At 40.7% G+C, this 16,388-nt stretch overlaps 1 protein-coding gene across 2 annotated transcripts; it reads right to left on the bottom strand.

Moving 5' to 3' along the window:
- Positions 1-170: 170 nt before the first annotated feature.
- Positions 171-15,849, bottom strand: LOC106567167 (transcription factor CP2). 2 transcript variants are annotated; one of them, XM_014136159.3, is made up of 18 exons: positions 15,543-15,849; positions 14,890-15,124; positions 12,928-13,079; positions 8,488-8,564; positions 8,263-8,368; positions 7,940-8,046; positions 7,561-7,713; positions 7,345-7,455; positions 6,988-7,076; positions 6,718-6,766; positions 5,740-5,766; positions 4,440-4,484; positions 3,628-3,721; positions 3,447-3,537; positions 3,224-3,330; positions 2,156-2,298; positions 1,890-1,941; positions 171-1,770 (listed from the first exon to the last, which is right to left on the bottom strand). In XM_014136159.3, the coding sequence occupies exons 2-18, from the start codon at positions 15,009-15,011 to the stop codon at positions 1,733-1,735; spliced, it is 1,563 nt and encodes a 520-aa protein (XP_013991634.1). In that variant the 5' UTR covers positions 15,012-15,124; positions 15,543-15,849; the 3' UTR covers positions 171-1,732. The 2 variants fall into 2 exon arrangements, with proteins under 2 accessions (XP_013991634.1, XP_013991636.1); XM_014136161.3 differs by lacking the exon at positions 5,740-5,766.
- Between the last annotated feature and the right edge of the window lie 539 nt (positions 15,850-16,388).

Raw genomic sequence — 16,388 nt, 5'->3', positions numbered from 1 at the left:
CCAACTCCGTCATTTGTCATAACATTACGTAAATCAAGCATCTGACCAAATTATGCGAGATTTAAGTTCTGAGTTAACCAAGATGACCAAATCAGTGGCAGGGCGTCTAAAACATTTTCTCAATGGTGCCCATCCAAAACGAGGCAGAGAAAAATACAAAACAGGCAATGTATGGGTAAGGTAGTTTAATCGTTCTGATGACTTGGATGAGGGACAAAGATGGGCAACATCTAGCGTTCAGTAGAACCTTATTGAATGGGAACCAACTCTAGCTTTCCACATGCAGCTTTGGTATACCCTAAACAACCCACTATTATATATTAATACTTGATAGTGGTAATATCCCAAAACAATGCAGACTGCTTCTCTCTAAACAAGGTAGAAACACGTCCGTTTACACGTTTATAAAAACAGTCAGAGAAAAACATTATTTAAAATTCACACTTTTAAACAACCATCTACTACAAAAAAAGTTAAATTGTCCAAAACCATCGTAATGACACTGTAAAGTAATAAATACAGTATAACGGTAAATAGGGTTGGCAGGCAAGACAGAGACTAGTAGGTTGCTGGTGTTGCCACGGTGTGTGGTCAATAAAGAAAGTGATGTCAATCAGTTTAATGAATAACGGGGAGGCATGAACAGAACAGTATACTGACACGGTCTCGACAGTGATTAAAGACCTAGAAAAGCTGCACAGATGGACAACACAAATACAACTTGACAGATGTGGGCTTTCACAGGAGCACAGCGCTCACTGGGAGGACAGAGGGGATCTCATATATGCTGCAAGTGTCCCTTTCATTTTCCATTATGACATCACTTCCTGTTCAGATTTAAGGTTGAAGATATTACATTGTCCTAACCTGGATAATTCCAAATAAACAAATTCATGGGACCAGCGCCGCTATTGGATTCCACAGGATTAGCATTGAAAACATGACCAGCGTTCAGGAAATCCAAGTAATAGTGGCTGTAGATCATTTGAAAAACCTATAAATGAATAAAACAGTTATGCTATGTGCTTGCTGAGTAAATTCTCTACAATTGTTTTTATTTTTACACTTTCTGTACTGCTTCCAGTCATTTTCGCTCACATTGCTGGTCCCGTGGTCTAGAATGCTTCCGCATTTATGCAAAGAATTATGGGATATTAGAACCCTTTTGTATCTTTAACCTAGTTAAGATTTTATATCCTGTGCAAGCTTTGTTGCCGTAGCTACTTAACCATGACCACGGTCCTCACAAAACGACTCCTTGATGTCCAGCAGCCGAGGAGGAGATGGAGACCGGAGACCATACGCACTCTGCATCTCTTGTTGTGGATCCCTTCCCATGCAAGACTGAATTCTAAAAACAAGACAGCAAAGTCGTTGATTCTGAAGCAGTGACAGGGTGTCTTCCATTCTCTTTTTCAAACATATGAGCGACAAAGCAGGAAAATGCAACCATTTAAAAAGGGTTTTTAGCATGGGAGGAGACTGGAGAGTTGCATCAATATGGCAGCTCAAATAGTGTCACTCCTTTAAAATAAGACAATAAGGTATCGAGGATGGCCAAGGTGCTTCAGCCAAAATGTTCCCCGTAGCGAGCAGCCTCTAGAGAATCGTTGAGCAAAACGATCGGGTTATCTTCAGCACGGTCCAGGTACATCAGGGGCTAAGGCTGTAGAGGGGCTGGCAGGGTTGGGCGTCAGGAGAGAGCGGGGGCTAGACAATCCCCCAGACAGTTTCATTTCAGGATGATGTGGTAGCCGTCGTTCGTCTCAGCTGAGGATTAAAAAAACAGCGCCTATATCATGAAGGGTGATTTTACAAGCGTAGCTACCACAGACACTTCTCCACCCTCCAATATTTGTGGTAAAAGAAAACAACTGAATGGCACTCACCTTTCATTGTATCCAAAACAAAACATACTTCATCCTGGAAGTTTTGAATCATCTGTGAGAAACGAGAGACACCGTCTTAGAGGCCAATAACGTTGTATACATTAGGACAGTCTTAAGGCAGACTGAGCCAGAGACAAAGGCTGCGTCTAAAATCAGACCCTATTGTGTAGCGCACCCCTTTTGGGACTCTGAGCAAAACTAGGGCACAACATGGGAATAGGGTGCCTGTTCGGACAACACAAAAGGTAGACTAAAGACAGCCTTACCTCGTCACTGACCAGGACATGTATACCAGTGGGTCCCTGTTTAAAGATCTGACTGATCTGTCTGGGTGAGATGTTGAAGAGCTGAGCGATCTTCTCTGTCAGCTCAACTGCTGTCAAGTCCTCCAGGTAGATGGCATGGTACACTGCAGAAGACAACAGACGTGTACAGGAATACATTATCAATAATTGTTGTAGCACCTTGCCCCCCAATCCATGTGTAAATATTGGACTATAAATAGTGCCTTCCTGTATTAAAATGTTTATTCTATTCTACTGCCATTTACTTTATGTTCCTATTCTTATATTATTTCTTATTGTTGTTGCATTGTTGAGAAGGAACCTGCAAGTAAACATTTCGTTGGACGGTGTATACCATGTGTATCCTGTACATACCACTAATAAAACATGAAACAGTGTGGTATGCCATAACAAACAGAGAGCTATCATTATGCCATTTGATGCATTGCACCGCCATCAGCAAGTAGGTAAGCATGTGTCAGCTTTATACACTGAGTATACAAAACATTAAGAACACCTGCTCTTTCCATGACAGACTAACCAGGTGAATCCAGGCGAAAGCTATGATCCCTTATTGATGAACACTTCAAAAATCAGTGTAGAAGAAGGGGAGAAGACAGGTTAAAGAAGGATTTTTAAGCCTTGAGACATGGATGTTGTATGTGTACCATTCAGAGGGTGAATGGGCAAGACAAAAGATTTAAGTGCCTTTGAACGGGGTATGGTAGTAGGTGCCAGGCGCACCAGTTTGTGTCAAGAACTGCAACACTGCTGGGTTTTTCACGCTCAGTTTCCCATGTGTGTATAAAGTAAGGTCTACCCCCACCCCCCAAAGGACATCCAGCCAACTTGACAACTGTGGGAAGAATTGGAGTCAACATAGGCCAGCATCCCTGTGGAACGCTTTCGATACCTTGCAGAGTCTATGCCCCGACGAATCAAGGCTGTTCTAAACGCAAGGGGGGGGGTGCAACTCAATATTAAGAAGGTGTTCTTAATATTTGGTATACTCAGAGTAGAACACACACACACACACAGACACACCCATACCGAAAAAAGTGCTGCTAGCTGCGTCTCCGTTCTCGTGTTTCTGCTGCTGTTCCCGAGCCTGCTGGGATTCCTGGCACACATACACCGTCAGCCTGGGACGTACCACCCTGCACACACACAGCGAAATAAGCTGACAAACTTCACTTTAAAAAAAAATGGTGATAAAATTCGATAGGCATTTGAATGCTGCAATATGGAAGTAGTGATAAGAAAGAAGACTAACCGTCCTTTCAACGCGTTGAAGAGCCTAATACCATCTGCTGGCCCACATATCTGAATGACATCTTCCCTGGTCAGCTTCAACAGATCAGCTCCTGGAACAAATCAGCCTACTTTTAGACCGACTTCCACAACATGACAATGTTGACAATATATATATATATATCTATACATGACCTTCTTACCTGAGAAATTAGTGAAGAGCCGACAGAACGGTGAAAAGCGGTTTCTATGGAGCCACTGCTGTGCATCCTGTGGTGTTGCCGCGGGTAACAGGTTCTGTTTGTCCCAAAAGAGACAGTACACACAAAAATTACAGTAGACCACGGTAGCAGTCATCCACATCTGCACACAGAAATAAATTGTTTTGGTCTTGGTTGTTCTACACACACGCAAACATGTATGCTGGGAGCCTGGTCAGAGAAGACATGCAATGTACAAGTAACTGCCAAAATACAGGAAACGTGAGTAAATGAGGGATAGAAAGTATATTGAAAGCAGATGCTTCCACACAGGTGTGGTTCCTGAGTTAATTATGAAATTAACATCCCATCGTGCTTAGGGTAAAGTATAAAAATGCCCAGATGTCCATTATTTTGGCTACCATGTCTAGAAGAGATCACACTTTGAAAGAGGGGTCTCAAAGGAACATAAGGGGTTTAAAGGGAGTGTGTGTGTGTTTGTGTGTGTCTCAGGTCACCAGATCTCAACCCAATTGAACACTTATGAGAGATTCAGGAGCAGCGCCCGAGACAGCGTTTTCCACCACCATCAACGAAACGCCACATGATGAAATTTCCCTCCAATAGAGTTCCAGACACTTGTAGAAACTATGCCAAGCTGCATTGAAGCTGTTCTGGCTTGTGGTGGCCTAACGGCCTATTCAGACACTATGTTCGCGTTTTCTTCATTTTGACAGTTAACTGTATCTCACTTTTGCTTTGAAAGCCAAAAAACGACATTCAAACTAGAAACCATCAAATAAATTCATATATACCTGATGGAGACTTTCACTGTCTCTTGTAAGTAGATGGGATGGCAACTGTAAAGCAGAATGTCTCAATTTTAAAATTGTATCGTCATATTTCAAAACCTTCCCAATCCCCCAAAAACTTTGCTCATGTATTTCTATCTATAATGGGGGTAAAACACAAGGAGTGATATTTTGACAGTGCAAACAGTGACGTTGTCAAAATACAGTGCATTCAGAAAGTATTCAGACCCCTTAACTTTTATGTTACAGCTTTACTCTAAAAAACAATTCACACACACACACACACACAATACCACATAATGACAAAGCGGAAAAACTGGTTTTTAGAAATGTTTGCAAATTTAAAAGCAAAACTGAAATACCTTATTTACATAGAGTACCAGGCAAAATTTGACACACCTCATTCCAGGGTTTCTTTATTTGTACTGTTGTCTATATTATAGAATAGCGAATACATCAAAACTATGAAATAACATATGGAATCATGTAGTAACCAAAAACAAAGTGTTAAACAAATCAAAATATATTTTATATTTGAGATTCTTCAAAGTAGCCACCCTTTGCCTTGACAGCTTTGCACACTCTTGGCATTCTTTCAACCAGCTTCACCTGGAATGCTTTTCCAACAGTCTTGAAGGAGTTCCCACATAGTGTGTGTAGATTGTTGAGGGATTATTATTATTTTTTTTTAAATAAGGCTGTAACATAACAAAACGTGGAAAAAGTGAAGGGGTCTGAATACTTTCCAAATGCACTTTACATCCTATTGCTATATACACACACTCGGCACAGCATTTATGTCAAAACTAGTTTGAAATGCAATGGTTACATGACTATTACGTACATCATGTAGAAGCGTTATAATAAATGCTGGTACAAGTATTGGGAGTATTACAGCAGGCTGGTTCCAGATCTGTTTGTGCTCTGGTCAACTCTATTGCCAATGATTGTCATGCCAATGCGTGACAAGGAGTTTGCATGATGGCACAAACAGACCGGCACTCAGGCAAATATTAGTGTCGTTCGACAAACTGCACCTTTTTTTTTTTTCATGTAAAAAATTCAAGCAGGCCTTAGGGAGAGTTAAGGCAGATGTTGCTGCCTACAAATGATTACAAACTACCCAAAACAACTGGATACATATTTATCATTATCAGACGGCAAGTAATAGGGTTAATAAGTGCAATCAATCGTTTAAAGATATATTATCCGTGAATATTTCACATTCTGTTTGAGTTGGTCTAAACCGTGAAGTCTGCATCTTAAATCAGAGTCAGACGTTTAGAAAATGTTGGAAACTTACAATTGTATCAGTCAGACAGCTTTCAATCTATATTGGATAATAATGCAGGGGAAAGAAGGGAGAAAAGGTGTACACACCCTTTATAAAACTCAACTGACAGGTGCACGGACATGGCTATCTAGGCTCATTTCAAGGTCTTTCATCCATCAACCATATTAAATCATTGGGGATGCACGTGATACAGATTCCTAATGGAGGACAGTCTACTACAGTAGTTAAATGGTTGCTTTGATGGACCTAAAAACAAAGGGCATGTTTTACCCATGTATACATAACTGGTGTTCTATGTATCCATAAATGGGAAAACAGAGGGAGTCACAAGAGAAAAACAATTCAATATGAGCACTGCACTAATTCAATGTTCGCACAAATTAATAAAACTGTTGAAAGCAAAGGGACCTATTCACATTTTTTTTTCATTACATTTCTCATTCTGCAGGTTCTTATAAATTAGTCAGGTATTCTAAACCAAATCAATGCATAGCCTTTGCTTTTCCCAACTGTTGCCAATCATTTCCAGACAGAAAACCATTTAAGCAAAGTACAAAACAGTTTTGTCGTATTCATTATTTTGGTAAATATGTTCGACTACATGCAAATGTGATCAATGGAGAACAGGTAACAGAAACTGACATCTATCATGTGAAAACAAGATGTAAAGTCGTGCTGCTTTAAAAATAAAATAACGTACTGATTGCAAAGTTACATAGCCAGTCTCCTAGCCTCAGCCCTCATTCTTACACTTCAGTTTAAATAGCCCACTACCGACAATTTCCTACAGTATTTCACTAGTGCTGCTGCCAAAAGCAAAAGGCAAACTTGAAGCATGACCACAATGTGCCAACATCAGTTATGTGAAAAAAGCTGGACTTTAAACATGTAGATGTGGGGGTTGGTGACATGGGAAGGGATGGTGCAGGAAACTGTGACCCATAGGTGGGTTTTGGACACACAAAGGGAAGGGACACAGGTACTTACATCTGCTACCTGAACAACTAGCTCTGGCTGGTGACTGGGGGATCCATTGCTGGGAGGGACAGAGAAAAAGAACATGAAAAGGTTGAGATGGACATTCTGGTAATAGAAGGAAAACAGACAGACATTCACAAAGAACAGAAGTATTAGACATTGCATCCCCCCATAATCTTTTATAAATGTACATATAAAACAAAATATAAAACAAAATAAGCAATTTGTAACAAGCAGTGTGGTTCAGTGCTGGCTGCATGTTTATGTCCTGATCCCTACCCCTCTGCCACTGGAAAACTGTTGTGTGAGCTGTTGAAGCCAGGTGATGGAGAGTTATTTACATAGGTGACCTCTGGCCAGGGAGAGCACTGCAAGAGAACATTTCTGTTATTCTAGTAGGGAGGGACCTAGGCTCTTTACATAATCCAGCATTCCAGATGTAAGTTATTACTTCATGAAGAAATCCTGTGTACAGAATTTCTATGCATTATGATATTACTGACACAAATAATTAAAGGATGCATAATTTTGCTCATGTTCCTTCATTCCTTAGACTTCATACTGACTGCTACCACATCTTCCTCTCCATATCCAACATTTTCCTCCATCCCATTCACTCAACACACTGACTCTAACCTCTGTTAGGATGGTGGTTTCATACGAGGGCTGGTATTTCTCCTTCTCCTGAGGCGCCCTCTTTTCCATCTTCTCTCGGTCTGTCTTCTGCTTCCTGTCTGCACCTTTAGGCTGCCACAGGTGAGGTAAAGTTGTTTATAATGGACAGTACCGTGATCAGGATCAAATGACGCTTTATGGCAACAGTAAATGTCTTTGGTCAGACTTTCTTCTCACCTTGAAGACTTTGACCTGACAGCTGGCAGAATGCAGGTGCTCTGTATACTCTTCGCCATCATTCTCTTTGAAAGTGTCGATCTGGATGCGGAAAGGCACGCCTTTCTCTCCCCCGTGCTTCCGCATAGTGAACTCTGTGCTGATGCAGTGAACCTAAAACATGGAATCGGCACGCCTATTTGAAAACTGAAGGATTTTGCTAAAGTTGTCATATTAGGACAAAACTATTAGTTTTATTCAGTACAAACATGGTGAGAGCTCTATTTGGCTTGAAAACCCATTTGTTTCCACTCCATTCAGATAGCCTCGGACTGACGTTAGAAGATAAGCTACGACCAGCATTATGAAAACAACCATGTGGGTGTGTTTATCATGCTACCTGGATAAAAACAGAGGTTCTTTTTGAAGGGTCCCACAGGAACTCCACAGTGTTAAGCTGAGTAGGGTTAGCCCTGGGGTCGACCATGCCAACTGACATTGGGATATCTACAATGGAGCAACACGAGACAAGTTATCAGAAGGATTGTGTGAGCACTCAGTCTATGTTATGCAGCCTGTTGTCAACTATAATTTATTTCACTGAAGAAACAACTCAGTGTTATTTGAAACCATGTCAGTGCCACAGCAGCTAAAGTCTTAAAAGCAGCACCCTCCTATCCTTCTTCACCCAGAGTAGGCCACCACCCATGACAGACAGCTTACCCAGGTCGAGGATGCGGTCTCCAGGCCTGTTCCAGCGCCAGCCCTCCAGCTGCTGGTGCTCTGTGTACTGAAGACGACGGTCATGGAAGACCACGCGGATGATGCTCTGGGGGCACACAGAAAACGTCACTGAGGAACTATGACTGATTGTCCCATGTGGTCTTTCTCATTGGAACAGACCCATGCAATCACTCACTCACGACTCACCATTCTTGTTCATCTTACCTTCACCATTTTGCCAGTGATTTCTGGGAGTTCACCCAACTTCCGATTGTCAAGCATTCGAATTTCATAAGACTGTCCTGAAATCGAAACAGAATCTTTTGATAGATGGAACACACACAGTGCCTTCAGAAAGTATTCAAACCCCTTGACTTCCCACATTTTGTTGAGTTACAGCTTAAAATGTATTCAATTGAGATTTGTCACTGGCCTACACACAATAGCACATAAATATCAAAGTGGAATTATGTTTAGACATTTTTACAAATGAATTAAAAGTGAAAAGCTGAAATGTCTTGAGTAAATAAGTATTCAGCCCCTTTGTTATGGCAAGCCTAAATAAGTTCCAGAGTAAAAATGTGCCTAACAAGACACATAAGTTGCATTGACTCACTGTGTGCAATAAGTGTTTAACAGGATTTGTTTCATGACTACCTCATCTCTGTACCCCATACATACAGATAATTGTAAGGTCTCTCAGTCGAGCAGTGAATTTCAAACACAGATTCAACCACAAAGACTAGGGAGATTTTCCAATGCCTCGCAAAGGGCACCTATTGGTAAAACATAAAAATGCAGACAATGAATATCCCTGTGAGCATGGTGAAGTTACACCATCCAAAGTGTATCAATATACCCAGTAACTACAAGGATACAGGCGTCCTTCCTAACTCCATTCCCAAAGAAGAAGGAAACCGTGCAGGGATTTCACCATGAGACCAATGAGGCCTTTGAAACAGTTTCAGGGTTTCAATGGCTGTGATAGGAGAAACCAGAGGATGGATCAACATTGTAGTTACTCCACAATACTAACCTAAATGACAGAGTGAAAATTAGACTGTACAGAATAAAAAAAAATGTTGCTAAAAAAGGCACAAAAGTAAAACTGCAAACAATTTGTCAAAATGGACTTTATGTCCTGAGAATCCAACATATCACTGAGTACCACTCTTTATATTTTCAAGCATGTGGCTGCATCATGCTATGGGGATGCTTGTCAGCAAGGACTAGGGACTTTTTTTAGGATAAAAATAAACAAAATAGAGCTAAGCACAGGGAAAATCCTAAAGGAAAACCTGGTTGACTGCTTTCCAACACACTGGGAGACAAATTCACCTTTCAGCAGGACAATAACCTAAAACACATGGCTAAATATACACTGGAGTTTCTTACGAGACAAAATTAAATGTTCCTGAGTAGCCTAGTTACGGTTTTGACTTAAATTGGCTTGAAAATCTAAATGGCAAGACTTGAAAATGGCAGTCTAGCAATGATTAACAACCAACTTCACAGAGCTTAAAAAAAAATTAAAAGAACAATGTGCAAATATTGTACAATGCAGGTGTGCAAAGCTCTAAGCGACTTACCCACAAAGACTACCAGCTGTAATCGCCGCCATAGGTGATTATAACATGTATTGACTTAAGTGGTGTAAACACTTATGTAAATGTGATATTTCTGTATAAGTCTCAATAAATTTGCAAACATTTCTAAAAACATGTATTCACTTTGGCATTATGGGGTATTGTGTGTGTAGATGGGTTAGAAAAAAAATACATTTAATACATTTTTTATTCCGACTGTCAAAATGTTGAATAAGTCAAGGGGTATGAATACTTTGAGGGCACTGAGGGTGTGTGAGAGAAATATATATATATATATATATATATATATATATATATATATATATATATATATAAAAATAAATAACAAAGAGTCCATATAATTATTTATTTAGGCTGCAATTTCCGAGCCTGGTAACTCTAATGAACTTGTCCTAGTGGTAACTCTGGCAATTCCTTTCCTGTGGCGGTCCTCATGAGATCCAGTTTCAACATAGAGCTTGATGGTTTTTACAACTGCACTTGAAGACAATTTTTGACATTTTCCACATTGACTGACCATGTCTTAAAGTAATGATGGACTGTCATTTATCTTTGTTTCTTTGAGCTGTTCTTGCCATAATACAGACTTGGTCTCTTATCAAATAGAATAGAATCTTCTGAATAACACCCCTACCTTGTCACAAGACAACTGATTAAGAAGGAAAGAAATACCACAAATTAACATTTAACAAGGCACACCTGTTAATTGAAATGCATTGCAGGTGACTACCACATGGAGCTAGTTGAGATAAGAGTGTGCAAAGCTGTCATCAAGGCAAAGGGTGGCTACTTTAAAGAATCTCAAATATATTTTGATTTGTTTAACCCTTTTTTGGTTACTACATGATTCCATGTGTCATTTCATAGTTTTGATGTCTTCACTATTATTCTACAATGTAGAAAATAGTAAAAATAAAGAAAAACCATTGAATGAATAGGTGTGTCCAAACTTGACTGGTACTGTATATATAGTGCATTCAGAAAGTATTCAGACCCCTTGACTTTTCCCACATTTTGTAAGGTTACAGCTATATCCTAAAATGGATTACAAAAAAAATTATCATAATGACCAAGTGAAAACAGGATTTTAGAAATGTTTGCAAATGTGTTAAATGTAAAACAGAAATACCTTATTTACATAAGCATTCAGGCCTTTTCCTATGAGACTCGAAATTGAGCTCAGGTACATCCCGTTTCAATTGATCGTCCTTGAGATGTTTCTACAACTTGGAGTCAACCTGTAGTAAATTAAACTGATTGGACATGATTTGGAAAGGCACACCTGTCAATATAAAGTTCCTCAGTTGACAATGCACGTCAGAGCAAAAACCAAGCCATGAGGTCAAAATAAATTATCCATGGAGCTCCGAGACAAGATTGTGTCGAGACACAGATTTGGGGAAGGGTACCAACAAATTCCTGCAGCATTGAAGGTCCTCAAGAAAGCAGTGGCCTCCATCATTCTTAAATGTAAGGGGTATGGGACCACCAAGACTCTTACTAGAGCTGGACGCCCGGCCAAACTGAGCAATCGGGGGAGAAGGGCCTTGGTCAGGGAGGTAACCAAGAACCCAATGGTCACTCTGACGGAGCTCTAGAGTTCATCTGTGGAGATGGGAGTACCTTCCTGAAGGACAACCATCTATGCAGCACTCCACCAATCAGGCTTTTATGGTAGAGTGGCCAGACAGAAGCCACTCCTCAGTAAAAGGCATATGACAGCCTTCTTGGAGTTTGCCAAAAGACATTTAAAGACTCTCAGACCATGAGATACAAGATTCTCTTGTCTGATGAAACCAAGATTTACCTCTTTGGCCTGAATGCCAAGCGTCACTTCCGGAAGAAACCTGGCACCATCCTTACAGTGAAGCATGGTGGTGGAAGCATCATGCTGTGGACTGAGAGACTAGTCAGGATCAAGGGAAAGATGAACAGAGCAAAGTACAGAGAGATCATTGATGAAAATCTGCTCTAGAACGCTCAGGACTTCAGACTGGGGCGAAGGTTCACCTCCAACAGGACAACAACCCTAAGTACACAGCCAAAACAATGCAGGAGTGGCTTCGGGACAAGTCTCTGAATGTCGGCCTCCCGAGTGCGCAGTGATCTAAGGCTGTGCCACTAGAGATCCTGGTTCGAGTCCAGGCTCTGTGGCAGCTGGGAGACCCATGGGGCGGCACACACTTGGCCCAGCTTCGTCCGGGTTAGGCCGGTATAGATGTCCTAATCCCATCGCACTTCAGCAACTCCTGGGGCGGGGCGGGCCGGGCGCAGTGCACGCTGACACAGTCGGCAGGTGTACAGTGTTTCCTCCGACACATTAGTGCGGCTGGCTTCCAGGTTAAGCGGGCATTGTGTCAAGAAGCAGCGCAGCTTGGCTGGCTTGTGTTTCGGAGGACGCACGGAACTCGACCTTCGCCTCTCCCGAGTCCGTACGGGAGTTGCGGCGAAGGGACAAGACTAACTACCAATTGGATACCATGAAATTGGGGAGAGAAAGTGGTAATAAATAAATAAAAGTCAATGTCCCAGCCAGAGACCGGACTTGAACCCGATCGGTCATCTCTGGTGAGACCTGAAAATAGCTGTGCAGCGACGCTCCGTATCCAACCTGACAGAACTTGAGAGGATCTGCAGAGAAGAATGGGAGAAACTCTCCAAATACAGGTGTGCCAAGCTTGTAGCGTCATACCCAAGAAGACTTGGGGCTGTAATCACTGCCAAAGGTGCTTCAACAAAGTACTGAGTAAAAGGTCTGAATACTTATGTAAATGTGATATTTCAGTAGTTTCTTTTTTATACATTTTCAAAAACGTATAAAAACCTGTTTTTGCTTTTTCCATTGTGGGGTATTGTGTGTAGATTGATGCGGAAAGAAAACAATTTAAATCAATTTTAGAATGAGGCTGTAAAGTAACAATTTGGAAAAAGTCAAGGGGTCTGAGTACTTTACAAATGCAATGTGTATGTATGTATGCACACACAATCTGGCTATTTCTTTTAAATTGGCATCAAATTCACAACAAAAGCATGTAATGTAAAACAGACAGATGCTAACCTTGGTTGAGGTAGGTAAGCGTTTCATCATGCAGTTTGATAGCAGGCGAGGTTGCTGCACACAGAACATACTGGAAAGGAAGAATCTTGTTCTCACTGTCAGAGGGCAGGTTAGACTCCTCCTGCTTAAAGATGGGGAGGGCCAGCACGTCGCTGGAGAAAGAACCGCATGACAACATGGTCAATGAAATGGCAAGCCAAGGTCTTTTACAAGTACATGAGATTGGCAAATTATCAAGAGCTGTCTGAAACAACTCAACAGAACTTGTACCTCCAGAATACGAGACAGATTGAAAAGGTAAATTCAACTCTTAAAAAATAAACGTGAGGAAATTCTGTTACCCACCCAATAAATGTAAATGAAATTAATATCACTAGAAGCCACTGGAAAATAACAAGTGATTTATAACACACTTTCTTCACAGTTCATTAGTTACGATAGTAAAAACTTGTGCAATCAACTACTTTGGTATGCAGCCTGGGTATCTCATCCTCCCTCTCAACATAAGAATTATACTGACAATTGAGGCACTTTAGTATCATGTAACAGAACACTTACAATACTGACAAAAGAGCAGTCTGAAAGAGAGGGATGTATCCCCTACACAAAAAGGTTAGACATGTGCTAGCCCAATAATGGACTAAAGGAGCCTAACATTACACTTTATAGTCCAAGGACCTTACATGTTCTGTTTAGAGGTGAATTGGCTCTGGCAGCCAAATGCTCCATCTAAACGTGAATCGAAGCTCAATTGCAGTACGGTTCTAGAAACATGTAAAAATATATATTTAACTAGGCAAGTCAGTTAAGAACAAATTCTTATTTACAATGACGACCTACCCCGGCCAAACCTGGACGACGCTTGGCCAATTGGGCGCCGCCCTTTGGGACTACCAATCACGACCAGATGTGATACAGCCTGGATTCGAACCAGGGACTGTAGTGACGCCTCTTGCACTGATATGCAGTGCCTTAGAGCGCTGTGCCACTCAGGAGTGCAACATAAAGCCCTTTACTTTCATATCACATCAAAATAATTGCCACTTACTGTACACTGTTTTAACCGGTTTAAACACGGTTACAGACAGTATGTTCCCGTGACAACACGTTTGTGGTGTCCAATCTTCTGTTTACACAAAAGATGTGTTGTAATTTTTTTAAACATTTTATTTATTATTATTTCACCCTGATATGAAAAACACATTTCTTATGTTTCCAAAACAGTCCCGCAAGCAATGCGTGTTAACGTTTAGAGCAAGCGTTGGGGGCTCTTAATAAAATTCCCCTGGCCAGAAGATACTATCGTCAATAGGTGGTAAATGTAGTTAGCGTCTATGAATGGGCTAACTCGTGAATTACTGGCAAAAAAAAGCTTTTTCTGTAAAACCACTATAAAATGGGTGTGATATGTTTAACAAAATACAAAAAAAAAAACATTTCACATACGTTTTTGGTGGTGTGTAAGTATTTTGAGAAGCTGTCCTATCCACCAACACAAATAGTAAGCAAATGGTAAACTATAGCTTGGGAGTGACAATTTAGCAACATTGAGAATAGGATACATTCTAAATGCATTCTATTCTAGTATGGAATATACTGAAAGTAAACAGTAGCCTAGATTTAGAAGGCCGTTTCCACTTGAGGTATGCGTTCCATAACAAACTACTTTACAGATTCACTATTCATAGGTTCTTTGGCCGACGCGCTCTCTGAACTGAAAACACACACTCCTAACATTTAAAGCAGCACCACCCGACACCATCCAAAAGGACAAATTACTAGAGAGCGACGGCCACCAACTCATTATAGGCTAACTGATAAATATGATAGGGCCTACTCTTGAATAGGTAAAACAGTATTATTATTTTTTTCACTGACATATACTGATTTTCTATGTAAAAGTACAAAGTACTATGTCTTGACATTTTAACATTTCAATAGACTTCCAATTATGATTCATACCTCATACTGTACGCCCCAGCTCCAAGCTCTTGTCCAATGCCAGAGAGACTGGCATCAAAGTCTTGGACCAGACCTGATTCAATCACCTCATCAGTGAGTGGCAACTTCAGAGCCCAAGCCATGACGACGCGTGGAAATTGATTGCAGTCGAACTTGTCTCAAATTCTCGATCCCTGGCCACAAAATTCCAAACTGCAAATTTCTTACAGCCTGGTAGATGTCTTTTGCTACCAAACTGGAAGAGAAATGCCATGAAACATACACAGTTCAGTACCAGTGTAAAGACTATTGGTTTAATATAGGCCTAGCAAACGAATTGACAATACATTCTAGATTGTATGGACCACAAAATGTCATCACAAAGCTGGCAGGTATTGCAGTATTCCACATTAAAGATATTTAAGCTAGAATGACTGGTAACTTAAATGCTGTGTGTAGTAACTAGCGAATGTACCAAATGAAAAGCTTTGCTATATGGCATAATGTTACTGTGCTAACTCAGTAACGTAACTAACGTTGCCTGGCGAACTTGAATGATTGTGGATGAATGTTTTACCTTGCTAACGTTACAACTCAACGTGGTTTGTCGTGTTAATATGAAGTTAAATTATGATAGCACTTCTAGCTAGTACGTAAATAGCTATCGAACTTACCTTTAAAACCAAGTAAGTTGACTAGCTAACCCTGCGACCATTGCATGCCATGTTGCTCCCTCGTTCTCTCCATATTGAGATAACCAACGTTAGCAAACTATCTCCAACATGAGCTACTTCTCTTCAGGGAAACAGCGATATGAACACTGATTATTCGAATATAACGAAACGAGAACTAATTGAGTTGTATATGGTAGTTAATTAAATCTGCATTAATCGCTATACAAACCTAATAATAAGTGTGTTTATCTACTCGGCTAGAAAAGCTTCTTCTTCTTCTCTGATATCATGGCGGTTCGCAAATAAACGTAAAGGTGCATGCCGCCACCTACTGTGCTGGTCTGCCTAATTCTATACTACTAAGATTTTTTTTTAAATAATTAATAAAATAATACAAAATATTATAATAATAATGAATCCCGACTAACTTCTACCACCCCCCCATTTTTAAAATAATAAATAAAACCCCTTCCAATCCCCCCAACCCATTCAACTTTATCTATACTGAACAAAATGATAAACGCAACATGCAACAATTTCAATGATTTAACTGAGTTACAGTTCTTATAAGGAAATCAGTCAATTTAAATAAATTCATTAGGCCCTGGATGGGCCTGGGAGGGCATAGGCTCACATTTACATTTTACATTTATTGGCCCACTAACTGGGGAGCCAGGCCCAGCCAGGCCCAGCCAGTCAGAGTGAGTTTTTCCCCTGAAAGGGGCTTTATTACAGACAGAAATACTCTTCAGTTTTATCAGCTGTCGGGTTTGCTGGTCTGAGACCATCCCGCAGGTGAAGACGCCGGATATGGAGGTCCTGGGCTGGCGTGGTTACTCGTGGTCT

This window comes from Salmo salar, chromosome 13, assembly GCF_965601325.2.
Source record: "Salmo salar chromosome 13, fSalSal1, whole genome shotgun sequence".
NCBI lineage: Eukaryota > Metazoa > Chordata > Actinopteri > Salmoniformes > Salmonidae > Salmo > Salmo salar.
The sequence above is the reverse complement of the archived record's forward strand: the minus strand, read 5'-3'. Positions and strand labels throughout refer to the sequence as shown.